This window comes from Rhodamnia argentea, chromosome 6 (genome assembly GCF_020921035.1).
Source record: "Rhodamnia argentea isolate NSW1041297 chromosome 6, ASM2092103v1, whole genome shotgun sequence".
Taxonomy (NCBI): domain Eukaryota; kingdom Viridiplantae; phylum Streptophyta; class Magnoliopsida; order Myrtales; family Myrtaceae; genus Rhodamnia; species Rhodamnia argentea.
The window spans coordinates 20,762,663-20,790,422 of NC_063155.1; the positions used below are offsets into that span (position 1 = coordinate 20,762,663).

General features: G+C 37.4%; 3 protein-coding genes and 1 pseudogene across 3 annotated transcripts; 1 reads left to right on the top strand and 3 right to left on the bottom strand.

Annotated features, from left to right (window-relative positions):
• The first annotated feature begins 889 nt into the window (after nt 1-889).
• On the top strand, nt 890-5,046 carry LOC115734341 (protein BIG GRAIN 1-like B). The gene is made up of 2 exons (XM_048280734.1): nt 890-1,045; nt 4,189-5,046. Exons 1-2 carry the CDS (start codon nt 890-892, stop codon nt 5,044-5,046), a joined length of 1,014 nt encoding a protein of 337 aa, XP_048136691.1.
• A 9,039-nt stretch (nt 5,047-14,085) lies between these two features.
• On the bottom strand, nt 14,086-14,637 carry LOC115734185 (annotated as a pseudogene).
• Nucleotides 14,638-20,266: 5,629 nt separating this feature from the next.
• Nucleotides 20,267-20,839, bottom strand: LOC115734183 (stress-response A/B barrel domain-containing protein HS1-like). The gene is made up of 2 exons (XM_030664805.2): nt 20,662-20,839; nt 20,267-20,519 (listed from the first exon to the last, which is right to left on the bottom strand). Exons 1-2 carry the CDS (start codon nt 20,802-20,804, stop codon nt 20,324-20,326), a joined length of 339 nt encoding a protein of 112 aa, XP_030520665.1. The 5' UTR covers nt 20,805-20,839; the 3' UTR covers nt 20,267-20,323.
• A 5,976-nt stretch (nt 20,840-26,815) lies between these two features.
• LOC125315644 (stress-response A/B barrel domain-containing protein HS1-like) lies at nt 26,816-27,514 on the bottom strand. Its single transcript, XM_048281306.1, has 2 exons — nt 27,347-27,514; nt 26,816-27,204 (listed from the first exon to the last, which is right to left on the bottom strand). The coding sequence occupies exons 1-2, from the start codon at nt 27,487-27,489 to the stop codon at nt 27,009-27,011; spliced, it is 339 nt and encodes a 112-aa protein (XP_048137263.1). The 5' UTR covers nt 27,490-27,514; the 3' UTR covers nt 26,816-27,008.
• Nucleotides 27,515-27,760: the final 246 nt, after the last annotated feature.

The following is a 27,760-nucleotide window of genomic DNA, read 5'->3' on the forward strand; positions in this document are numbered from 1 at the left end:
GACTAAATCCAAATGGTTTCCCGGACATTTAGAAAAAATTATGACAGTTGAAAAAGGTTTCTATCACAAAGACCCTTTTGTTTTTGCAAGAAAAATGTTTGGTGAAAACCAATATTTTACTCCTCATGACAATCTAAAGACAGTTGAATTTTATGAAAGGATTTTGACTCAGGTCGAGTCAGTAAAATTTAGACATTTTGCTGATAATAAAAATCCTGACATTGTAAACTATTCAACTGCAAAAATTACAAGGGTCATTCACCCTTCTGATTGGGACCTTTCTCCCCGAGCTCCCATCAAATTCAACACCAAGCTTACCGAAATAATTTCTCACGGACCCACTTTCACATATTTTGACTATCAACAAGCTTGGTGGAATGCCTTTTTCAGACAAAATCTCAATGGAACACATACTTGGTTGTTCTACTTTGAAGACAATTTTGACATTTCAAACCTACCATCTTGGTTCATACGGTGGTGGGATCATTTTGGACCATTTCTTGACATACTTCCCCAAAAACCCCAAAACGTTTTTGAGTCCTACCGAATTTTCAAATCATCCTATATATCAACTCCAGTAGAAAAGACATATCCAGCTTTTCTACTTTTTTCAGCCACCTTTCGTATCTCCCGGGTACTTGCCTGGGACTTTGAATACCAAGTAGGCACTCCCGGATCTACTTTTGTGATTTTATCCGGAAGGTTTAAGGTTAAATGGTGGGATGGCTTTACCTTCCGGGACAAATGTTCCATAGACAGTGTGCAAAAATGGATTCAATCGCGACGGGTTAAATCCAGCACGCCGGTCTCAAAGACGACTTTTTTGCATGACCGATCGATAGCTGTCTCCAAACTAGCGGGAGCATCTACCGAAGACGATTTACGGAAGATGATGAAACAAGCGGTTGAAGACTATGAGGACACCAGGAATTCCCAAGCAGATTCACACCATAGTGGAAACACTAATGAAGACGATCGTTATGGAATACTACCTGGTATCAATCGGGCAGACGTTGCAGACGAGGAAGAAGATGCTGAAGACTTGGCATCGGATACTTAAATACCATATAATGTACGATGTGCCTTTGTAGACTTTCACCGTATAATCGTACCATCGTAGCGGCTTTTTAATTTTAAACTGTAGTACTATAGCTACAGTGAATTTTTTTTCTTTAAATAGACGGACATAAGATGTTGGAGGAGAGAACGTCTCCTCCCCGATTCGAGAACCCTTCCGAAGATCTCCCTCACACCTTGAGAGTTCGGATCCCTTCCATCCCTTCTAACCCTTTGGACGACCATCCTTCCTAGCCGACCCTAGTAAGGAGCTAACCCCTTTACCTTGAAGACTCCCTCTCTTACTTCCTGGAGATTTTCCGGTAAGTACCCGGATCTTTCCTTGATCTGTTTTGATTTTAGATCCTTTCTTCTCGGATCTACTCCGGATCTTTCTGTTTTTGGAGCTTTTGACACAAATCTACGGATCTCACATTGTAATCTTTTGACTTTGTGATATACATTGTGAAGTTTTCTCATTTCCAGCTTCACACCCACTGACTGCGGTAGGCTCCGCCTCCTACTTGTGGCGTTTCAAGCTTTGCCTTTTATATTCTGCAGTTTATTTTCTGCATTTTGACATTTTGTACTTTATATTGCTATACCCCGGATCGGAAGGCCGTGCCTCCTACTTGGTGGTTTTACTTATGATTATCCAACTCGTTATAATATTACTGGCAAGTATCAACATTTTGATAACTATAATCTGTAATCTTTGTGAACTTTTAAATATTTATAACGAATACAGCCCTTCGTTTAGACGGTTCCATAAACAAAGACGTTTGTAAACTCCAGAATTGGTAGTGCCGTGCGTTCTTAATTTTCCGACCAATCATTTCGGACTCACTTTCCATATTTTGTTTTCTTGTACATACTTTCATCATTCTCCTCATCAATCATTTCTGCACACTTTCCATATCTTGTTTTCTTTTGCATACCTTCATCATTCTCCTCATCAATCATTTCTGCACACTTTCCATATCTTGTTTTCTTTTGCAAGAGTCCCTCAATCATAGTTTCCCTATGGTATCAGAGCCATGGGAGAGGAGTAATTAGTGTATCTTTTGAGTACAATTTTATATAAGTTTTGCGGAAAAGACACTTGAAAGGGGATACCTACGGTATGCCACTGTGGTCCTGGCAGAGGTGCGTAAGACCGTTAGTCGGCAAGGCTTTGAGGAACTAATCAAGTGTTTGGAAAGCATTATTTATATAAGATGAATCTTTTAAGACGTACTAATTCTTCCTCTTCGGGTTCAGTATCCGAGGTTTCTCGGATCGAAGGACCATTGCATAGAGAACAAATTACTATTGAAGACTTTAATAAGTCTATTAAAAACTGGAAAATCCCTAAGATCCGTTATGACCGGATTTATGAGCAATCCTCATTTCGAAGGATTTTTAAATCTTCTGACTATGTGATTACGACAGAGGAGCGAGACATTCCTCCGAATTCTTCTTATTCTTTGATCCCTCTTTTAAACAAAGACTCTGTCAAAAGACATGCCCAAAAATATAATTATCTCCATTTTGGAATGGTTCGGGTTGGCATTAAGCCACTTTTGAAGGAAGGTTTAAATACCTCGATTTTACTTGTTCTAAGAGACTCCGGACTTTTAAGATATGAGGACTCGATTTTGGCTACCATTGAGACTTCTTTGTGTAACGGACCTATACATTTTTACTGTTTTCCTAACTTCTTTGTTTCTCTAAGAGACAAAAATATTTTGAAGTCACTTGTTTTGCAAATTAAGACTCATAATTATGCCATAGATGACGGTTCGATTCCGCTTTCCCTCATCTACAAAGTTCATTACAAAGCGATGAGTTCCGCTTTTGACGTTCACTCTTTAAATTCGGCTCCAAAGGGTGAAACCCTTCTTTTAACAACCGATATTAAGAAATCAAACTGCATAATTCCAAAATCCATTTCGTGGAATGACGTTATTTTGCCGGAACAATGGGAAATAGATAACCCGATACCACGACCAATTATTCGAAACGAAAATCCGACGAACATTGTTCAGCATCCCGAAGGAAGAGTGACTATCCAATTTCCTCGACGATCTTTTGACTTTTCTACTCATATCTCCTCAAGACCTTCTTTTTCTAGTTCTTCTTCCCGCAGATCTGTAGATTTAAGGCCAAATCTACCTCCCGTTATCACCATTCCGGTTAGTAGCCAAGGTGATTCCATTTCTCAAGCACAAGGACATACAACTCCAAGTGCCTCCCCTTTTAATTATTATCTAAATATTAGCGGTCTAGATACAAGCGCAGGAATTGCAAGACCTATTTATCAACAACAAGATCCAGGATCTCCTGAACCCACTCCATCGCAAATGGAGCAAGACGAAGACCCCGAAGTTCTCGTTTTAGAAATTTTTTTTGAACCGGACCGAATTCTTTTAAACAAAGAATTTAATTCTGATTTTAATACTGAGATCGGGAATTGGTTTTTAGACAAATTCAAGAAAAAAGCCTTAAAAATCAAAGATCAATATTATGAGTTCCTAGGACAATTAGGAGAACATATGTTTTTCTTTGATTGGTTTGAAAACCATTTTCTTGAACAAAGAGAGGTTTTTAACATTAACAAAATTTTTAAATGGAGATTAGACGATGGCCATGAGATTGAATCAAACCATCCTCCTTTGAGAAAAATTAATATTGACTATAGGACTCAAATAATCCCAGCAGCACCTTTCAAGAAACCTTGTGATGATGACAAAGATTTCAAACAAGAAAAAGAATTCAAAAAAATTATTGAACAAAATAATTTTGCAAATCAACATATTCACACGATAGGTGAATAGTTAAATAGGATCGAAACGACTCTCGATTCTACGGTTTCATATATATATATATATATATATATATATATATATATATAACCAAATTTGTTCATAAATTAAAAAATATATAAACTGTTTCGCCAGCCGTGGCTTGCCCACCGCCAACACGGCCTGCTTGCTGCCGCCGCAGCTCACCGCTGCCACAGCGGCCCGCCAGCCTACCTGGTGCTAAAATGATCGTTTCGTCTTCTTGCTTCGCACCGTTCGGGCTCAATGCCGTGAGGACGAGAGACAATGTGCTCCGTTTGGTGAGCAAAGAGAGAGCCAATAAGACCAGGGCGGCGTCCTCAGGTCCACGGCGTCACGGATCTATGCCAACTTGAAGAAGGTGAAGCAGCCGCCGGTCTCACCCGGCGGGAGCCTGGTGAGCTTCATCAGCTCCATCTTCAGCACGACGCCCAAGAACGCGAAGAGGTCCGATCACACCGAGGCAAACCTCGAGAGGAAGTTAAGGTCGGGCGAAGCTTCCTCTTCCACTTCTGCCTCTTCCACTGCTCCTTCGCTCTCGAGGCCGTGCCTAAGCAAGAGCACGCCCTCGACGCGACAGCGGTTACGCAACGGGGCCAAGAGGACGGTCGGTTTCTACCCGGTTAGCGTCATCGTTGATGAGGATTGTAGACCCTGCGGCCACAAATGCCTACGTCAAGAAGGAGGAGGAGGAGGAGGAGGAGGAGAAGAACAGAGCAGCTCTGTTTCTCTCTCGGTGCCAACAGCTTGGAGAATCGGGAAATCCCAGCCTAGAGAAAGCGACCCAGATTGGAGTTTGTATCTGAAAGATCTGTTGATGGAGAAGAGCAGGCGATTCGAAGAGAGCGCGAGAGAGTTGCTGGGAGATTATGGAGAGAATCAGAAGCAGGGTTTTGAGTTGAGGGGTCATTGTGAAAAAGAAGTAGAAGAAGAAGATGACGACGACGATGACGATGATGGTGGGGCGAGTTTTTGGAGCTCAGATCTGTCCGAGCTCAACCATCTTGCAGCGACTAACGATAAGTACAATGCAGAGCTTCTTGTGCATGACACGGCTTATTTCGATAAGCGTCGGGTCAGTTTTAAGGAGTACAGATTATGGGCGGGTGGTGAAGGACGGGCAGGCGCGGCGGTGAGCAACGGTGGCATGCCAATTACAAGTGAATAAAAGTGATCTTCCGAAGTTATAGGCCACGGATCGAAAATGAGTTGAGTTAAAATTCATATTTAAATAGACTTTATAGGCCTAAACTCATATCTAACTCATTTTTTAAATTTGTCGATTCCATATTTAACCCAAATGAGTAAAAGTGTCAAAAACCCATATTGACATCTCTAACTGAATCCAATAAGGCTGCGTTTGGTAATTAGGGATAAAAATTGAGCTAGAATAATTTATATTATATCCTATATTTGGCTCTCATCCATGACAGGATAAAGTGGGATACAAGGCTGCGTTTGATTGTCTGAATTTCTAGTCCGGATATGATTGGATAAGACATGATATGAAATCCAGGGATTTTGCCATATCATATCCATTGTTTGGTGAATCGCAGTAATAAAATCGGATATATGAATATCCTATAATATTCATTGTTTGGTATTTACACATATCGATGTAAACTAACCTGAAAATGCACAAACGGAGATTATAAGAATCTCTCATAATTCATTCCCAACTATAGTAAGAGTGAGAAAATATGATCATTCACATTTGCAATTACGAAAAGTATTTTTCTTTCGTTACTTTAGTTAAACTTCAACATGAACCATAAAGTTACAGAGAAGAATGAGTTTTGACTCTCTTTTTGCTTTTATAAACTTTTGACATGAACCAAAAACCTACTATTGAAAAGAAGTTTCGACTCTCTCACTGTTTTCATAAAGTTTTGACATAAATTAAAAACTACAACGGAATGCTGAAACTTCAATATGAACCAGAGATACATAAGATAAGAAGATGGAGAATTTTTTTTTTTTTTTTTGAAATTTCATTGTCCTACATTTTTCGAGAATTAGAAAGATCATCTTCAAGTTCGAATTTATTCATTTAAAATGATTCTTCTACTTTATTTTTTATTTTTTATTTTTTATATATCATTTTTCATTATTTTTATTCCGCTCCATCATTTTTTAATAAATATTTTATTAAATAATAAACTATGCTACAATACTTAAAATACGTAATGATATGGATACGAAGTGTGTGTTTATGCACAAAATATATATATTATAAAATAGAAAGAAACTCAAATTTATAAATACATATAGGTATATATAAAAAAAATTTATTTTTATTTTTATGTTAGCATTAATATTATAATTCAAAATTAATTATTATTTTAATTTTATTATTTCAGAATTTTTTTATTAAAAAAATAGCTTTTATATCATGGACATAAGAATCTTATCCATCTTTATCCCACTTCCCCCATGGATAATTATATACAAGCTATATCCCCCTTTTATCCTGTCTTGGGCGGGAGCCAAATATGGGATATGATAAGTCTTATCCTATCATGATTTTTACCCCGACTATCAAATGCAACCTAATGAGATATAACATGGATAAAATTATGCCATCGGAGAGATGTGATAATGTGGATATGATTTCTTATGTTTGTGGTATAAAAGCTCTTTTTTATCAAATAACAAACTTCTTATGTAATAAACTAAAACAACAATTAAATATGAATCATATTTGAATTCTAATGTTAAAAATAAAATGAAACATGAAAAATATTTTTTTTATTTATTCCTATATGTTTTTATAAGTTTTAGTTTCTTTCTACGTTATAATGTATTTTTTGTGCATATATCCACATACTTCATATCTATATCATTACATATTTTATGTATGGTAGTATAGTTTATCATTTAATAAAAATTTTATTAAGAAATCATGTAACGAAATAAAAATAATAAAAAAAGAGATGTAAAAATGAAATAAATAAGTAAATAAAAATAAAGTAGAAGAACCTAGATTTTAAGTGAACAAGTTCGAACTTGAAAATGATCTTTCTAATTCTCAAAGGATGTGAGCCAATGAAATTTAAAAAAAAAAAAAATAAGCCAAGAAACTTCCATATCATTCTTCTATGTATCTCTGGTTCATGTTAAAGTTTCACTACTCCTTTATTATTTTAGTCACGTCAAATTTCAACCAAAATGTTGAGAGAGTAAAAACTTCTTCTTCTTCATAGGTTTTTGGTTCACGTCAAAAGTCTATAAATAAAGAAATAGAGTCAAAAATCATTATCCTCCGCAACTTTATGGTTCATGTTGAAATTTAATGAAAGTAGGGAAAGAGGCTAAACTTTTCCTAGTTGCAAATGTGAGTAATCATATTTTCTCTCTCTTACTAGAGTTGGCAGTGAATTATAAATATATTCTTATAGTCTCTATTTGTGCATTTTTAGGTTCATTTACATTGATATGTATAAATACCAAATAATAAACACGATATTATATGAGCATATCCGGTTTTATTATTGTGATTCACCAAATAATAAATAGGATATCATAAAATTTCCGTATTTTATATCCCATCATATCTAATCCTATTTTGATTAAAAATTTAGACGATCAAACGCATCTTGAGTGAATGATCTTACCTTGCCTTTGAGATGGAAATTTGAGCCACATTCATGGAGAAGTTTTTGAAACTTGTGCGAGGTTGAAGAAACCTTGCCAAAGGCTGCGTCGGCCATGCACCGAGCCATTTGTGGCCGTGGGCGTTGGAACGCCACGTGTTAGCCAGCCACTAGCAAGCACTGGTTGGGCACCATAGGCCCTTTTTTTTATTTTTTTCCCCTCCAAGAGATCTGATATTTATTTGCTACATATATTTTTTTCTAAAATAATCGATCAAATTTTGATTGCGCATATCTTCTGCGTTCGCCATCCGATTAACCTGATTTTTATGCCAAGAGACAGTTTGTAATCGAAAATGCTGTCCCTTTCTCGGGACAGTGTAGGCACTATAGATTTTCGAGAATCGAGTTAAACGGATATGATATTTTTTTGTTATAAATATAATCTACGTGTTTTTATTGTAGCGGCAGAGAACCTATGAATTGACATATATAGTGAAATTAATTAGGTTGATCATCACAAATTTTTTAACACCTCAAGATCAGATGATTGTGGTTAAAAGTTGCGATATCTTGAGAACCAACTATCCAATCTTCATAAATTTGTGTCTTTCAAAAAACTGTTGACAAGGATGACCCAATTACACCATGTACTCGAAATTTTAATGAAGAGCTATTTTGGGTGCGATTTCGACAATTTTGTTAGATCTTCGGTAAAAAAAAAAAAACTAATAATTTACTTTTATTATTTGTATATGATCGGATTATCATTGGTACATTGCATAAAAATGATTCACCAAGCAAAGAAATGACTTAAAATAACTTTCTAAGGCTTAGTTGTAAGCTTCAGAGTTGTCTTGTCGGAATTTCAATCATGAAAATGAGTGTTTTAACTTCTAGAAGGTGTTTCACAAGTACCTCGCACTTGTAACAATTTCAATGCTGCAGTAGCTTAAAGGAAGCCGCATCATCCAGTTTTAAGGTATCAGCAAACATGTTCACATGACTTCACCACATAACTTGAGGACAACACAATTATAGTTCAGTCATAACTATATCAAATAAGCTCGTCGCTAAAGTCAGCAACATCGGAGACCTTACTATTTCTATTTATGTACACTTATTTGCTTTTTAATCATGTGCATATAAGAGATATATATTTATGAGATGAGAAAAATTAAAAACCCATAAACCCAAGATAGCAAGAAATAAGAATTCACATGAATTAGGGATGTCAAATGGCTACGGATTGTGTTGAGTAGACTTGAATTGACATGTGATGTATCGGCTTGATACATTAGATTGACTCTCCATGATGTGACATGAGGCACGTGCTAGGCCAGGTCCATCGTTTCAAACTATTGATCACACTTCATTAGTCACGTTGGGCGTGAGCAGTAGAAATCATATACCTTCATCCAAAAACATTGCCAAGAGGAAGCCAGGGTCAAACAAATGTTTTATTGGCCAATTAGGATTATTAACTCCTTCACATCATAAAATCTTTTGAAATATGACTTTTTAACACAATTTACACATGAATCTCAAGAAGCCACTCTCAAAATATTCTTACAGAGTACTTGGAAATGACCTTAATCCGGCATGCCGAGATGTCCGAGGCCTGCATCAGCCAAAAACGTTTCCTTTCTCTCTCATGATTCCTCCTCTCTCTTTCTCTCTTATATTTCTTTTCCCTCTTGTTTTATCTAACGCCAGCTACTGCAAAAATGAGAAATGGGCCGAGGAAGGTGGAAGAAAGGGTTTACCCAACTTGCAAAGAGCTGGCCTGGCCCAGTGCAGGGCGGTCGGGTCGGGCCCCTCACAGGTCAGCTAGGCCCGTCAGAGGGTCATGGAGAGGCCCATCCAGCCCTTCGGTAGGCCCGTTCTCCTCCTATGTAGGGAATCCATGCTCTTTTGAAGGGCTGAGCTAATGCATTTGAAGGGAATTTGCACAGTTTTGAAGAGCCGGGCCAACCCTTCGAAGGGTTTCACGTAAAATACAAAAATCCCCATAAATAGAAGATCAATTTCTTCAATTCTTTTCAAGTTAAGTAAATTCTTCACTTACTCATTCTTGAAAAAAACTTCTTTCGAGCTTGTTACTAATTTTTTTTCTCTTAACTCTCGCGGGAATGTCGGTAGGCGGAGGAGGATTTGAGGAGCAATCGAAACCCAAAGCTATCAGGTAGTGTTTCAAACCAATTTTATCTAAGATTAATCATTACGATGCTAGAGCTATAATAGAAATTTGAGTAGTACATTCAATTGAAAATAAGTTATCTTTCTGCTCAAATATTATAAGCATATGTGTAAATATTCTGTAAAATGAACTGACCTTAGGTTCGCATACCGAAGGGATCGGGTTGAAAGGGCCGAAGAAGATGACTCCTACAAGGTTGTAACTTGTTGGTGCTGAATTGAGGCTCGGTGCTTGTGACTATTTATACATATATATTATGGAAAAAAAATAAAAAAATTGAAATTCGATTTAATAGAATCAGCTCTATGATCTTCGTTCTTTTAATTTTTTCAGACTTGCGGATTTCTTCACTCTTCCTTTCTTTTCTCTTTTCTGCTCTTCTTCGTCTTCCTACCACATAGATGCCATTAACACCTTGATCTGCCTCCAACATTCAGTGTAACCATCACTGTCGACCATTTATGCTGCCAATTTTGTTCTCTTCATCGTCTCTCCGACACAAACTGTGCCTCCATTTAAAGCCATCGAATTTGAGTACCAGTGTCTCATGGGCAAATAGAATCAGAGATTATCAACGAGAGCCTATATTGAGTCATGACGATGGCCTTGCCCAACGCCGCAATGTTCTCGACAAGGCTGGGCGAGGGCCGCTACCCCCGTGCATTTCATTATTTTCTACGCGCGAGTCTCGTGTGGTCAATAGAGTTCGAAAACATATGCCCCACATAACTTTTGGAGGAGAAATTACATCAGTCATATTAACCACAAGAAAAAAAAAAGGGACTTGCTTAGCATAATTATAACCAATTGACAAAACTAATGCCAACCATATCCAAACTCACAAATGCGTGCCACCAAAATTAATACCTATTCAGATTCGGTTTGAAGTACTGATTACTGAAAAATCTATATTAATCGTGGCATTTGTGGTGCTATAAATGTCATTTAAATAAAGGATTAAGCCAATGAGGATCTTAATAGGACTACGGGCATTCAACTGGAATCTTTTTGAGTCACTTGCGAGTTTAGTATTAATCTGGTCCACATCGATTGAAAAATTTACAGAAAAAGAAATTTTGTGTAGTTATGAAATACATTCTCGTTCTCTAAAATTCGTCCAAGAAACAGAATAAAAAAAATCAATTATGTACAAAATTGATTTTTCAGATTAGAATTGTTGCCAAACACAACCTAAGTAATTTGTTTTAAGATGTCGATAAGATTGGGAAGTCGGTTAAAGAAAAGTTGGAATTTTGCTATAAAAGTAGGAAATATGAGATGCTGTTAACAGAGACAAATAAAGGTAAATATAAGATGTTTTTAAGAGAGACAAATAAAAACTAGTCAAATATAAGAAAAGTCGATATTTTGGAAAGCCCATTTTATTAAATCTTAGAGAGATCTTAAAAGCGTAATGTTTTTTTTAAGGGAAAATTTTCCAATCAATCATAAATTTATTATACGGATACCAATGCAGTCCTAAACATTTTAATTTTGTCAATTTAATGTTGAACATTTGCGCAAAATTTCAATATACAATTTTGGTCAATTTTCTGCCGGAAATTGCTAACGTGACGGTTCAATCTTCATCGGTCATCCTATGTGGCGCACCGACACGGCATCAATTTCTGTCAAAATTTGGTTGGAAGGACTATATTCGAGTTTTTGTGCAAATATTTACAACTAAATTAGCAAAATTGAATAGATGAGGGCTGAATTAGCAACCATACAATTAGGTATAACATTGATTGGATAATTTTCCCTATTTAATACCACTAAGTTTTTTAAATTTACCATCTCTTTTAGTAATTTATCAGCATGAAGTCATTTCCTTGGTCAGATTCCGTCTAAAGTATTGACATTTTGTGGAAAGATCCATATTTAAATGGAGCATGTGTGCTATTATAAGTGTCACTTTGATCAAGGATCAATGCCCGTCCTTCGCGGATCAGAAGTATTGAAGACTACATGAAGGCACGTTCCTCCTCTGATGATATTGAGAATACGCCCCTCCTTTGCAGATCAGAAATTAAATTGTTCCCTCTTGCACCAGCTATTACCATCACCAGCTAACGCTTCCTTCCCCAGTTGAGTCGCTTGAGCCACGCCCCTCCGGCTTTAAGACGGGTCGTGTACTTTGAAGGGTCGGGCCAACCCTTTGAAGGGTTTCATTTAAATTACAAAAATCCCAATAAATGGAAGATCAATTTCTTCAATTCTTTTCAAGTTAAGTAAATCTTTCTCTTACTCGTTCTTGAAAAATATCTTCTTTTGAGCTTGTTTCTAATTTGTTTTTTGTTAACTCTCACTGGAATGTCGGTAGGCGGAGGAGGAATAGAGGAGCGACAATAGAAATATGAGTAGTACATTCAATTGAAAATAAGTTACTTCTACTCAAATATTATATGCATATGTGTAAAATATCCTTTAAATGAACTGACCCTAGGTTCATTGACCAAAGGGATCAGGCTGATCGGTGTTGAACCGAGGTCCGGTGCATCTGACGCTCTCTCTCTCTCTCTCTCTCTCTCTCTCTCTCTCTCTCTCTCTCTCTCTCTCTCTCTCTCTCTATATATATATATATATATATAAATTTGAAATTCCATTTGATAAATCAGCTCTGTGATCTTCGTTATTTTAATTTTTTCAGGCTTGCCGATTTCTTCACTCTCCCTTTCTTTTCTTTTACTTCGTCTTCCTGCTACATAGATGCCATTAACACACTAATTTGCCTCCAACATTTAGTGTAACCATCATTGTCGACCATTTATGCTGCCAATTTTGTTCTCTTCATCGTCTTTCCAACACAAACTGTGCCTCCCTTTAAAGCCATTAAATTTGAGCACAAGTGTCTCACTGGCAAATCAGAATACGAGATTATCAACGACAGCTTGTATTGAGTATGGCCTTGCCCGAGGCCGCGATGGTCTGGACAAGGCTAGGCAAGGGCTGCTACCCTTGTACATATCATTATTTCTATACTTGTGAGTCTCACGTGGTGCATAGAGTTCAAAACATAGGCCCCCACATGACTTTTGGAGGAGAAATTACATCAATCATATTAACCACACGCATACACACACAAAATTGAGACTTGCTAAGCGTAATCCAGTTGACAAAACTAATGCCAACCATATCCAAACTCATAAATGCATGCCATCAAAATTAATATTTGTTCAGATTCAGTTTGAAGTACCGATTATTGAAAGAATTGTATTAATCGTGGCATGTGTAATGTTATAAATGTCATTTAAATAAAGGATTAAGCCAATGAGGATCTTAAGAGGACTTGATGAGGGCATTTGACTGGAATCTTTTTGAGTGACTTGCATTTTTAGTATTCATCTAGTACACATTGATTCGATAATTTACGGAAATAGAAGTTTTGTGATTAAGGATCAATGCCCGTCCTTTGCGGATCGTAAGTATTGAAGACTACATGAAGGCACGTTCCTCCTTTGATGATATTGAGAATATGCCCCTCCTATGCCTACCAGATATGAAACTAAAGGGAACACACTTCCCAACGATCAAGAACAGCAAAAAGTTTCAAATATGAAACTAAAGGGACGCACTTTCCAAAGGTCAAGAACAGCAAAATGTCAGCCACATCTTTTTTTTTTTTTTTTGTTTCTTTCAGCGCCTACCTTTCTGTTGGGGCATAGTGACTGGTAAGTGAAGGATTGCAGGCAATGATGGCTAACTTGATGTTGGGTAACTTTTGTTGGTAGATTCATTTGCATCTAGCGCTGACAAAAGTCCATGATCTGTGAAGGGAAGAAATTTGCAGTAATCCACAGTGGGGCCGCTGTGACTTTCCATTATTAGTAATTAGATAGAAGTAGTGACAGAAGTGCTGGATCCATGTGAGAGAGTCACGGAGCCTTCCACTTCCACTGGTTGATCTCCATCCACCATGTGATATTTTCAGTCTAGGCATATCAATCTCTACAGCATGTGCCCTTTTGTGTTTATGTGTGTGTGGGAGAGAGAATGTAGTGACTGTCCGACTTTAAAATGGGTCGTTTTCTTTGAGGTCACGCAAAACTAATTTACAGATGTAACAGTTTCGCATAGACGATATAAAATCCAAGACATATTGACGACTTTTTCAATTATCTAACATTATGTCTCTTCGAGACAGTAATATATGTTTATATAGATTCAGTGAGATTTACCAATTATCTGACTAAAGGCATAAATATTACTGAAAATTCCGTGCCAACCTAAAGAAATATGAAAAGACAGAAAAACTGCAAAGAATGGACAAACCATGTTTGTCCTTCATTAAACTGAACTTATATGCTACATCTTCCACATTGTGATATAGCATGATTTTTGACTCGTAATTTTGGAAAGACTAATTATCTCAATCTTGAGCCATATTAATCACTATACCCAACACAATGACTTATTATTCGAACACAACATTGGTAGAGGTTTGCAATGCAATGTTAATTCGGGTTTCGGAAAGGAGTCGGCTTGTAGTCGATCACCACTAGCTTCTCCACATGGGGCCAGCACAGCTCGTGGAACTCGAGGTGAGCGGGATGAACCATGTACTCTGCGATCCCCTCAGCGCTCTCGTACGTGAGCTCGAAGACGTGGGTGAAGCCTTCTTGCAAGTTCTCGATGCTCACGTCCTTGCCCCTAAAAATTTCACAGGAGGAAGACAATGGTAAATCCCAAAGACCAAGCACCTGAACAAAACTGGCTAAGGAAACATTCCCCAATGGATTCACCCAACTTCTGGTGAGGGGGAGTAAAGGGAAAGAGCGCAAGAGAAGAATACATGTGCCAAGATTTCAAGGTTCGACGAGGTTGACGAGGTTGGAGTAACCCTTGATGAGTTGCTCGATTTGGTCTGGTGGGGTTTCGGGTTTGAACTTGCAAAGCAGCACATGCCTCACGAATCCCTTCGCTTCCACCTCCATTGTTGGTTTCCTGCTTGGGAGTTCAAAATGACCGTCCCCTATCCCCTTATTTATAGTTATTTCGGGAAATTACACAAAACTCGGTCGGACTTTGGTTGTATTTTTCAATGGCTATTCCTCCTTTGTATTTGTTTAGCATGTGCAATTCACATGACTTTTAAGACGTAAAAGTTGCATCTTGTTATTTTTCAAGGAATACTCTCATTTACCCATGATTTTTAGGGGTGAGCGGTTCCAGGTCGGTCCAAATTCTATGTATCCATCAAAATCGATTTCGTAAAATTTTGAAACTTGAAACCTATCGTGCATACACTAGAACCCGAAACTTGCTCTGTCACAGGTTCTAATGGCTACTGGAGTTCCACATGTATTCTTAATCGAATAATTGCAATGAATCATCATATCTAAAAATCATCATTTACTACTACAATCCACTAATTATAGCTCATATTTAGACACACGAAAAATATGAAATATGAACAAAATAATAGTCTTAGTCATAGATATGAAAACTCATTAGTGGTTCCAGATTACATACTCATCAAGGGATGGCATAAAATAAGAAAGATATAAAGACTTGTGGAACATAGAATCTGTCTATTGGAATCGGTTGTTCAATTTTTGAAACCTAAAAGGCTAAAACCTATCATGCATACTGAGGAACCTGTTCGGTTCTCGATTCTATCCTTGAACCATGTTCACTGCTGTTGATTTCTACAAAAATACCAAAACATATTTGTATATCATCATAAAAGCATATTATGAATATTCTAATGGAACTAACAAGTTCTTTTTCGAAAAAGAAACAAATTCCCGCATTGACCGGGAAAAGTCGCGGGATGTCCTAAATGAATGGCACGTGTTGCATCGCCATCCAGATTTTTTTTTCCCCTTTTTCCCATGAGCTGCTTTTCTTGATCTTGATTCTTTAACGTACGTATGTATCTAATCTATATCATTTTTCAAATTAAGGACGGAACAAATTCAGTTATCCAAAAGTAAATGAAAATCATCATTACTCTTCGTTTATCATAAATTCTCGTACTATCCTAGGAAACACGGACCATTTTCAAAGGCTTTCGTATCATGATGGACGTGTGCCATCCGACACGCATGACACGCGACCGACACATCATCAACAAGTGTTAGATATCCAACACGAGATCAATGCTCTGGACAAGTCAATGATATGCGAGTCCAGCATGTCGATATGTCATTTCAATACGCACAAGGTAAATTTTAAATATTTTCAATAAATTAGGATTCAAAATGTAAATCTATAAAAAAAATATACATATTTAAGTCATATACCCAATTATTTCAAAATTAATATGCCTAGCCGGGAAAAAAAAACCTAATCGATGGATCCCTAATAGAAAAAGAAGAAGCAATTCACTGCTAATATTTCTATGTATATGATAATTTATCATGTATATCTAAAAATATATATTTAATATATAATATATCCCAACGTATCAGATTTTTCTATTTTTAAGAAATAATGTGTTGACGTGTCGTATAATGTTATGTTGTATAATGTGTCGGTGCTCCTTATTATCTCGTTAACATAAACACGCTTATGTACAAGCGACGCGAGAGATTTGATAATCGGATCTAGAAGAACGCACAAATCGAGAGAAGACTTAACTCATCCGTGCCCGACTATTTTGTACGTTCAATTTGTATAAAGTTTATTTTCTTAAAAGGTTAGATATATGCATAAGTTTATTTGCACGCATGAGAGAACTCCACGTTTCTCAAGGTTTTGTTGTTTTTTCTTTTCCATTTGTCGTTGTATGAGAACATCATATGAGAAAGCGGTGGCTGGTCACGTACGTCATGTACATTTACGATAAAATCCACGATATTTAGTCATGCTCGCAAGCCCACGGCCGGTGGCTAGCAGGGCTACCGGCCCAAACCAACAAAAAAAGAAAAGAAAAAAAAATAATTAAAAAATAAAAGATAATAAAAAAATATAAAAATATTATTGAGAATTTGCCACGCAAGCACCGGCCAACCAAATGAACTAAATTAACATAATTGCAAAATATTTAGGATTTAGTTTGCAGAGAAAAAAGTTTAGGACCGTACTAATACAATTGCAATAGGTTTATGATTTTATTTTTTATAATTTTCCAGAGAAACAAGATCAAAATTTAAGTGCCAATTGCTTACCGAGCTTATGTTGTTTCTTAAGGATCTTGTATATGTCTTCCCACGAAATAAATAGACCAATTATGGATCATGCATGAATATGTTATATAGTTTGACTTTATAGTAACAAGAGATAATTATTTGACTTAAATGCAAAAAATTGGGAAGAGAAATTCTACTCGGGAACATGAATTTTATCCAGTTACCAAACGCATTCCGATTCTCTAAAACTAGTTTAAAGAACAAAATCAGAAAAATCAATTCTGAACTGAATTGCTTTTTCGGTTTAAAATAGTTGCCAAACGCAACCTAAATAATCTGTTTTAAGACGTCAACAAGATTGGTAAGTCTGTTAAAGAAAGGTTGGAATTTTACTATAAAAATAGGGAAATATAAAATGCTGTTAACAGAGACAAATATAGGTAAATATAAGATGTTGTTAAGAGAGACAACTAAAAACTAGTTCAATATAAGAAAATTTGATGTTGGTGGAACGCCCATTTTATAAAATCTGCTAGAGATCTAAAACGTGTCATTTTTTTAAGGGAAAATTACTCAATCAATCATAAATTTATTGTATGGATACCAATTCAATCCCAAACTTTTTAATTTTGTCAATTTAGTCTTGAACATTTGTGCAAAATTTCAATGCACCATTCCCGTACATTTTTGCTGAAAATCGTTGACGTGATGGACTAGTCTTCATCAGCTATCCTATGTGGCGCATCGACGCAGTAGCAATTTCCGTCAAAATTTGGTTGGAAGGACTATATTGGAATTTTTGTGCAAAGATTTACGACTAAGCTAGCAAAATTAAATAGATGAGGACTGAATTAGCAACCATACAATTAGATGTAGCATTGATTGGATAATGTTCCCTGTTTACTACTAGTAACTTTTTTAAATTTACCATCTCTTTTAGTAATTTACCAGCATGAAATTGTTTCCTTGGTCAGATTCCGTCTTGAACTATTGACATTTTGTCGAAAGTTCCATATTTAAACGAGGCATGTGTGCTATTATAAGTGTCATTTTGATTAAGGATCAATGCCCGTCCTTCGCGGAAGAGAAGTATTGAAGACTACATGAAGGCACGTTCCTCCTCTGATGATATTGAGAATACGCCCGTCCTTTGCAGATCAGAAATCAAATTGTTCCCTCTTGCACCAGCTATTACAATTACCAGCTAACGCTTCCTTCGCCAGTTGAGTCGTTTGAGCCGTGCCCGTCCGGCTTGAAGACGGGTCGTGTACTTTGAAGGGCCGGGCCAAACCTTTGAAGGGTTTCACGTAAAATACAAAAATCCCAATAAATAGAAGATCAATTTCTTCAATTCCTTTCAAGTTAAGTAAATTTTTCTCTTACTCATTCTTGATTAAAAAAACTTCTTTTGAGCTTGTTTCTAATTTGTTTTCTGTTAACTCTCATGGGAATGTCGGTAGGCAGAGGAGGATTCGAGGAGCGATAATAGAAATCTGAGTAGTACATTCAATTGAAACTAAGTTGCTTCTACTCAAATATTATATGCACATGTGTAAAATATCCTTTAAATGAACTGACCCTAGGTTCGTATGCCGAAGGGATCAGGCTGAAAGGACCCAAGAAGAAGAGTCCCTCAAAGTGTTGTCGGTTCTGAACCGAGGTCCGGTGCATGTGACATTATTTATTTATATTTTTATATATTATGCAAATAAATAAAAATTTGAAATTCGATTTAATAAATCAGCTCTGTGATCTTCGTTATTTTAATTTTTTCAGACTTGCCGATTTCTTCACTCTCCCTTTCTTTTCTTTTACTTCGTCTTCCTGCTACATAGATGCCTCCAACATTCAGTGTAACCATCACTGTCGACCATTTATGCTGCCAATTTTGTTCTTTTCATCGTCTCTCCGACACAAATTGTGCCTTCTTTTAAAGCCATTAAATTTGAGCACAAGTGTCTCACTAGCAAATCAGAATAAGAGATTATCAACGACAGCCTGTATTGAGTATGGCCTTGCCCGAGGCCGCGATGGTCTGGACAAGGCTGGGCGAGGCCGCTACCCTTGTGCATATCATTATTTCTATACGCGTGAGTCTCACTTGATGCATAGAGTTCAAAACATAGGCCCCCACGTGACTTTTGGAGGAGAAATTACATCAGTCATATTAGCCCCACACACACACACAAAAATTGAGACTTGCTAAGCATAATCCAGTTGACAAAACTAATGCCAACCATATCCAAACTCATAAATGCGTGCCACCAAAATTAACATTTGTTCAGATTCAGTTTGAAGTACTGATTATTGAAATATCTATATTAATCGTGGCATGTGTAGTGTTATAAATGTCATTTAAATAAAGGATTAAGCCAATGAGGATCCTAAGAGAACTTGATGAGGGCATTTGACTGGAATCTTTTTGAGTCACTTGCAAGTTTTGTATTGATGTAGTACACATCAATTCGATAATTTACGGAAATAGAAGTTTTGTGATTAAAGATCAATGTCCGTCCTTCGCGGATCATAAGTATTGAAGACTCCCTGAAGGCACGTTCTTCCTTTGATGATATTGAGAATATGCCCCTCCTTTGCGAATCAGATATGAAACTAAAGGGAACACACTTTCCAACGATCAAGAACAGCAAAAAGTTTCAAATATGAAACTAAAGGGGACGCACTTCCCAAAGGTCAAGAACAGCAAAATGTCAGCCACATCTTTTTTTTTTTTTTCTTTTCGGGTGGGGCATCTTGACTGGTAAGTGAAAGATTGCAGGCAACGATGGTTAACTTGATGTTGGGTAACTTCTGTTGGTAGATTCATTTGCATCTAGCGCTGACAAAAGTCCATGATCTGTGAAGGGAAGAAATTTGCAGTAATCCACAGTGGGGCCGCTGTGACTTTCCATTGTTAGTAATTAGATAGAAGTAGTGACAGAAGTGCTGGATCCATGTGAGAGAGTCACGGAGCCTTCCACTTCCACTGGTTGATCTCCATCTACCATGTGATATTTTCAGTCTAGGCATATCAATCTCAACAGCATGTGCCCTTTTGTATTTATGTGTGTGTGGGAGAGAGATTGCAGTGACTGTCTGACTTTAAAATGGGTTATTTACTTTGAGGTCACGCAAAATGGATTTACAGATATAACAGTTTTGCATAGACGATGTAAGATCCAAGACATATTCGACGGTTTTTTCGATTATAACGAATTGTTCAAAAAAGATGTCTCATTCTTTCTATACGACTTTCTGCCTTCCCGAGACAATAATACATGTTTATATAGATTCAGTGATATTTACCAATTATTTGACTGAAGGCATTAACATTACTAAAAATTCCGTGCCAACCTAAGGAAATATGAAAAGACAGAAAAATAGCAAAGAATGGACATACCATGTTTGTCCTTCATTAATCTAAACTTAGATAATACATATTCCACGTTGTGATACAGCATGATTCCTCAGTCGTAATTTTGCCAAGACTAAGTCTCTCAATCCTAAACCATGTTAATCACCATGCCCAACACAACGACTTATTATTCGAACACAACACCGGTAGAGGTTTGCGATGCGATGTTAATTTGGGTTACAGAAAGGAGTCGGCTTGTAGTCGATCACGACTAGCTTCTCCACATGGGGCCAGCACAGCTCGTGGAACTCGAGGTGAGCAGGATGAACCATGTACTCTGCGATCCCCTCGGCGCTCTCGAACGTGAGCTCGAAGACGTGGGTGAAGCCTTCTTGCAAGTTCTCGATGCTCACGTCCTTGCCCCTAAAAATTTCACAGGAGGAAGACAATGGTAAACCCCAAAGATCAAGCATCTGAACAAAACTGGCTAAGGAAACATTCCCCAATGGATGCACCCAACTTCTGGTGCGGGGGAGTAAAGGGAAAGAGCGCAAGAGAAGAATACATGTGCCAAGATTTCAAGGATTCGACGAGGTTGACGAGGTTGGAGTAACCCTTGATGAGTTGCTCGATGTGGTCTGGTGGGGTTTCAGGTTTGAACTTGAAAAGCAGCACACGCCTCACGAATCCCTTCGCTTCCACCTCCATTGTTGGTTTCCTGCTTGGGAGTTCAAAATGACCGTCCCCTATCCCCTTATTTATAGTTGTTTCGGGAAATTACACAAAACTCGGTCGGACTTTGGCTGTATTTTTCAACGGCTATTCCTCCTTTGTATTTGTTTAGCATGTGCAATTCACATGACTTTTAAGACGTAAAAGTTGCATCTCGTTATTTTTCAAGGAATGCTCTCAATTACCCATGATTTTTAGGGGTAAGCGGTTCCAGGTCGGTTCTAGTTCCAAGTACCCGTCAAAATCGATTCTCTAAATTTTGAAATCTGAAATCTACCGTGCATACATTGGAACCTAAAACTACTCTGTCACGGGTTCTAATGTCTACTCGGATTCCACATGTATTCTTAATTCAACGATTATAGTGAATCATCACATCTAAAGATCATCATTTGCTATTACAATCCATCGACCAAAGCTTATATTTAGACACGCGAAAAATATGAAATATGAAAAAAGAAATAGTCTCAGTCATGGATATTGTCGAGAATGGAAATTCATATTAGTGATTTCAGATTACACACTCATCAACGGATACTATGGAATACCATAAGATTGTGCAAATGCATAGAATAAAAAAAAAAAATACAAAGACTTGTGAAACATAGAATCCAAACCGATTCTCCAATTTTTATAACTTGAAAGGCTAAAACCTACCATGTATATTGAGGAACCTGTTCGGTTCTCGATTTTACCCTCGAACCATGCTCACTCCTGTTGATTTCTACAAAAATACCAAAATATATTTATATATCATCAGAAAAGCATACTATGAATAGTCTAATAGAACTAACAAGTTATTTTCCGAAAAAGAAACAAATTCCCGCGGTGACCGGGAAAAGTCGCAGGACGTCTTAAAGGAACGGCATGTGTTGCATCGCCGTCCAGATTTTTTTCCCTTTTTTCCCATGAGCTGCTTTTCTTGATCTTGATTCTTTAACGTACGTATTAATCTAATCTATAACCATCCTCGAATTAAGGGCAGAACAAATTCAGTTATCCAAAGTAAATGAAATCATCATTAATCTTCGTTTGTCATAAATTCTCATACTATCTTAGGAAACACAGACCCTCTCCGAAGGCATTCACACGTCCGACACGGGACCGACACGTGACCAATAAGTATCGGACATCCGACATGTGGTCAACGCTCCAACACGTTAATGACACACAAGTCCAGCATCTTGACATGTCATTTCGACACTCACATGGCAAATTTTAAATATTTTTAATAAATTATGGGTCAAAATATAAATCTATCAAAAATATACATATTCAAGTCATATGCCGAGCCATTTCAAAATTAATATAACTAGCGAGCAAAAAAAGACAAAAACCTAATTGGTGGATCCCTAATAGAAGAAGAAGAAGCAACTTACCTCTAATATTTTTATGTATATGATAATTTATCATATATATCTAAAAATATACATTTAATATATAATGTATCACAACGTGTCAGATTTCTCTATTTTTTGAGAAATGGCAGATCGGCGTGTCGTGTCATGTTGTGTCCTGTAGTGTGTCGATACTACTAATTATCTCGTTAATATAAACATGCTTATATACAAGCAACATGAGAGATTCGATAATCGGATCTAGAAGAGTGCACAAATCAAGAGATGCAGCGGTTTTTTAATTCGGACTCAATTCTATGCGTGCCCGAGTATTTTGTACTTTCAATTTGTATGACGTTTATTTTCTTAAAAGGTTAGATATATACATAAGTTTATTTGTACACATGAGAGAACTCCACGTTTCTCAGGGTTTTGTTGTTTTTATTTTTCCTTTTGTCATTGTATGAGAACATCATATGAGAAAGCAGTGGCTGGTCACGTACGTCTTGTACGTTGACGATAAAATCCACGAGATTTAGTCATGCTCACAGGCCCTCGGCCGGTTTCCGGCGGGGCTACTGGCCCAAACCAACAAAAAAGGAAAAGAAAGAATAAAAATATAATTAAGAAATAAAAAAAATTACAATCTTATTAAGAACTTGCCATGTAAGCACCGGCCGACCAAATGAACTGAATTAATACAATTGCAAAAGGTTTATGACTCAATTGGTAGATTAAAAAGTTTAGAACTGAATCGATAATATTGGAATAGGTTTATGATTTTTTTAAAAATAATTTTCCAGAGAAACAATATCAAAAATTTAAGTGCAAATTATTTATTGAATTTATGTTCTTTCTTAAGGATCTTGTATATGTCTTCACGCTCCACGAAATAAATAGACTAATTATAGATCATGCATGAATATGCTATATAGGTTGACTTTATAGTAATTATTTGATTTAAATGCAAAAAATTGGGAAGATAAATTGTGCTCTAGAATAGAAATTTTATCCTGTTACCAAAAGCATTATGATTCTCTAAAACTCGTTTCGGGAACAAAATAAAAAAAGATCAATTCGGAGCTGAATTGATTTTTCGGATTAAAATAGTTGCCAAACGCACCCTAAATAATCTGTTTTGGACATTGATAAGATTGGTAAGTCAGTTAAAGAAAAGTTGGAATTTTTCTATGAATGTAGGGAACTATAAGATGCGGTTACCAGAGACGACAAATATACATAAGTATAAGATGTAATTAAGAGAGACACATAAAAACTAGTCAAATATAAGAAAATTCGATATTGCTGGAAAGCCCATTTTATAAAATCTCAGAGAGATCTAAAAAGTGTCATGTTTTTTTAAGGGAAAATTACCCAATTAATCATTAATTTATTGTACAAATAATAATTTGGTCCCAAACTTTTTAATTTTGTCAATTTAGTCTTGCACATTTGCGCAAAATTCCAATGTACCGTTCTAATTAATTTTCCCCAGAAATCGCTGACGTGGCAGTCCAATCTTCACCGGCCATCCTATGTGGCACAACTGGTTGCTAATCTCCCTCTCTCTCACACACTTGCGCGCGCGGGCGCGCACACAAAAACACAAAAGGGCACGTGCTGTTGAGATTGATATGTCTAGACTGAAAATATCACATGGTAGATGGAGATCAACCAGTGGAAGGGGATGGCTCTGTGACTCTCTCACATGGATCCAGCACTTCTGTCACTACTTCTATCTAATTACTAATAATGGAAAGTCACAGCGGTCCCACTGTGGATTACTGCAAATTTCTTCCCTTCACAGATCATGGACTTTTGTGAGCACTAGATACAAATGAATCTACCAACAAAAGTTACCCAACATCAAGTTAACCATCATTGCCTGCAATCTTTCACTTACCAGTCAATATGCCCCTCCAGAAAAGGTAGGCGCCGAAAGAAACATAAAAAAAAAAAAGAGAGAGAGAGGATATGGCTGACATTTTGCTGTTCTTGACCGTTGGGAAGTGTGTCCCCTTCAGTTTCATATTTGAAATTTCGAATTGTCTTTCTTTTGTTTCTTCTTGCGCCTGCCTTTCTGGTGGGGCATGTTGACCGGTAAGTGAAAGATCGCAGGTAATGATATTGCCATTTTGTGTGTCCCCTTCATGTGGTATTAACATTTTGTCAGACTGAGGCATGTGTGCTATTATGAGTGTCGGTGTGATTAAGGATCAATGCCCATCCTTTGCGGATCAGAAGTTTTCCACATGAAGGCACGATCCTCCTCCGATGATATTGAGAATACGCCGGTCCTTTGCGGATCAGAAATCGAATTGTTCCTCCTGCTGGCACCAGCTATTACCATCACCAGCTAACGCTTCCTTCCCCATTTGAGCCGCTTGAGCCACGCCCATCTGGCTTGAAGACGGGTCGTGTACCTCGAAGGGCTGGGCCAACGCTTTGAAGGGTTTCACGTAAAATACAAAAATCCCAATAAGTAGAAGATCAATTTCTTCAAATCTTTTCGAGTTAAGTAAATTTTTCTCTTACTCATTCTTGAAAAAAAATTCTTTTGACCTTGTTACTAATTTGTTTTCTCTTAACTCTCACGGGAATGCCGATAGGTGGATGACAATTCGAGGAGAGATAATAGAAATCTAAGTAGTACATTCAATTGAAATTAAGTTATCCTTCTACTCAAATATTATATGCTTATGTGTAAAATATCCTTTAAACGAATTGGCCCTCGGTTGGTATACCGAAGGGATCAAATTGAAAAGACCGAAGAAGAGGAGTCCCTCAAAGGGTTGTCGGTGCTGAACCGAGGTCCGATGCATGTGACTATTTATACATATATATTATGGAAATAAATAAAAATTTAAAATTAGATTTAATAAAATCAACTTTATGATCTTCGTTATTTTAATTTTTTCAGACTTGCGGATTTCTTCACTCTCTTCTTTGTCTTTCTGCCACATAGATGCCATTTGATCTGCCTCCAACATTCAGTGTAACTCAAGGGGTTGTCGGTCTTGAACTAAGGTCCAATGCATGTGACTATTTATACATATATATTATGAAATAAATAAAAATTTGAAATTCGATTTAATAAAATCAGCTCTGTGATCTTTGCTATTTTAATTTTTTCAGACTTGCGGATTTCTTCACTCTCTTTTTTGTCTTCCTACCACATAGATGCCATTAACACCTTGATCTGCCTCCAACATTCAGCGTAACCATCATTGTCGACCATTTATGCTGCCAATTTGTTCTCTTCATCGTCTCCCCGACACAAACCTTGCCTCCCTTTAAAGCCATTGAATTTGAGCACCAGTATCTCACTGGCAAATCAAAATCAGAGATTATCAACGATAGCCTGTACTGAGTATGGCCTCGCCCAAGGCCGCAATGGTCTAGACAAGGCTAGGCCAAGGCCGCTACCCTTGTGCATATCATTATTTCTATACGCGTGAGTCTCATGTGGTGTATAGAGTTCAAAACATACGCACCCACATGACTTTTGGATGAGAAATTACATCGGTCATATTAACCACACACACAAAAAAAAAAATGTGGCACTTGCTTAGTGTAATTATAACCAGTTGACAAAACTAATGCCAACCAGACAACCCTTAAAAGGACTTGGTGAGGGCATTTGTAGTGTTATAAATGTCATTTAAATAAAGGATTAAGCCAATGAGGATCTGAAGAGGACTTGGTGAGGGCATTTGACTGGAACCTTTTTGAGTCACTTGCGAGTTTTGTATTAATCTCGTACACATCGATTCGAAAGTTTAAGGAAATAGAAGTTTTGTGATTGAGGATCACTGCCTGTCCTTCGCGGATCAGAAGTATTGAAGACTACATGAAGGCATGTTCCTCCTTTGATGATATTGAGAATATGCCCGTCTTTTGCGAATGAGATACGAAACTAAACGGGACACACTTCCCAACGGTCAAGACCAGCAAAATGTCAGCCACATCTTCTTCTTCTTTTTTTGTTTCTTTCAGCGCCTACCTTTTCTGGTGGGCAGATTGACTGGTAAGCGAAAGATTGCAGGCAATGATGGTTAACTTGATGTTGGGCAACTTTTGTTGGTAGATTCATTCGTACCTAGTGCTGACAAAAGTCCATGATCTGTGAAGGGAAGAAATTTGCAGTGATCCACAACGGGACCGCTGCGACCTTCCATTATTAGTAATTAGATAGAAGCAGTGACAGAAGTGCTGGATCCATGTGAGAGAGTCCCAGAGCCTTCCACTTCTACTGGTTGATCTCCATCTACCATGGGATATTTTCAGCCTAGGCATATCAATCTCAACAGCATGTGCCCTTTTGTGTTTGTGTGTGTGAGAGAGAGATTGCAGTGAATGTCCGGCTTTAAAATGGGTTGTTTACTTTGAGGTCACGCAAAACTGATTTACAAATGTAACAATTTCGCATAGATGATGCAAGATCCGAGACATATTAGACGGCTTTTTCGATTATAACGAATTGTTCAAAAAAGATGTCTTATTCTTTCTATCAAACATTCTGCCTCCCAAAAACGGTAATGTATGTGTATATAGATTCAGTGAGATTTACCAATTATCAGACCGAAGGCATAAATATTACTGAAAATCCCGTGCCAACCTAAAGAAATATGAAAAGACAGAAAAACCGCAAAGAATGGACAGACCATGTTTGTCCTTCATTAATCTGAACTTAGATACTACATATTTCACATTGTGATACAGCATGATTTTTTATTCGCAATTTTGCAAAGACTAAGTCTCTCAAGCCTGAACCATACTAATCACCTTACCCAACACGACTTCCTATTCGAACACAACACTGGTAGAGGTTTGCGATGCGATGTTAATTCGGGTTACGGAAAGGAGTCAGCTTGTAGTCGATCACGACTACCTTCTCCACAAGGGGCCAGAACAGCTCGTGGAACTCGAGGTGAGCAGGATGAGCCATGTACTCTGCAACCCCCTCGGCGCTCTCGTACGTGAGCTCGAAGACGTGGGTGAAGCCTTCTTGCAAGTTCTCGATGCTCACGTCCGTGCCCCTACAAATTTCACAGGAGGGAGAAAATGCTAAAGCCCAAAGATCAAGCATCTGAACAAAACTGGCTAAGGAAACATTCCGCGAAAGATGCACCCAACGTTTGGTGAGAGGGAGTAAAGGGAAAGAGCGCAAGAGAAGAATACATGTGCCAAGATTTCAAGGATTCGACGAGGTTGACGAGATTGGAGTAACGCTTGATGGCTTCCTCTATTTGGTCTGGTGGGGTTTCAGGTTTGACCTTGAAAAGCAGCACACGCCTCACAAATCCCTTTGCTTCCTCCTCCATTGTTGGTTTCCTGCTTGGGCGTTCAAAATGACTGTCCACTATCCCCTCATTTATAATTGTTTCGGGGAAATTACCCAAAACTCGGTCGGACTTTGCTTATATTTTTCAATGGCTATCCCTCCTTTGTATTTTTTTTTTTTACTTTTAAGACGTAAAAATGTATTTGCATCTCGTTATTTTTTGAGGAATGTTCTCGTTTACCTTGATTTTTACGAGTGAGCGGTTCTAGATTGGTCCAGGTTCTAGGTACCTGACAAAATCGGTTTGCTAA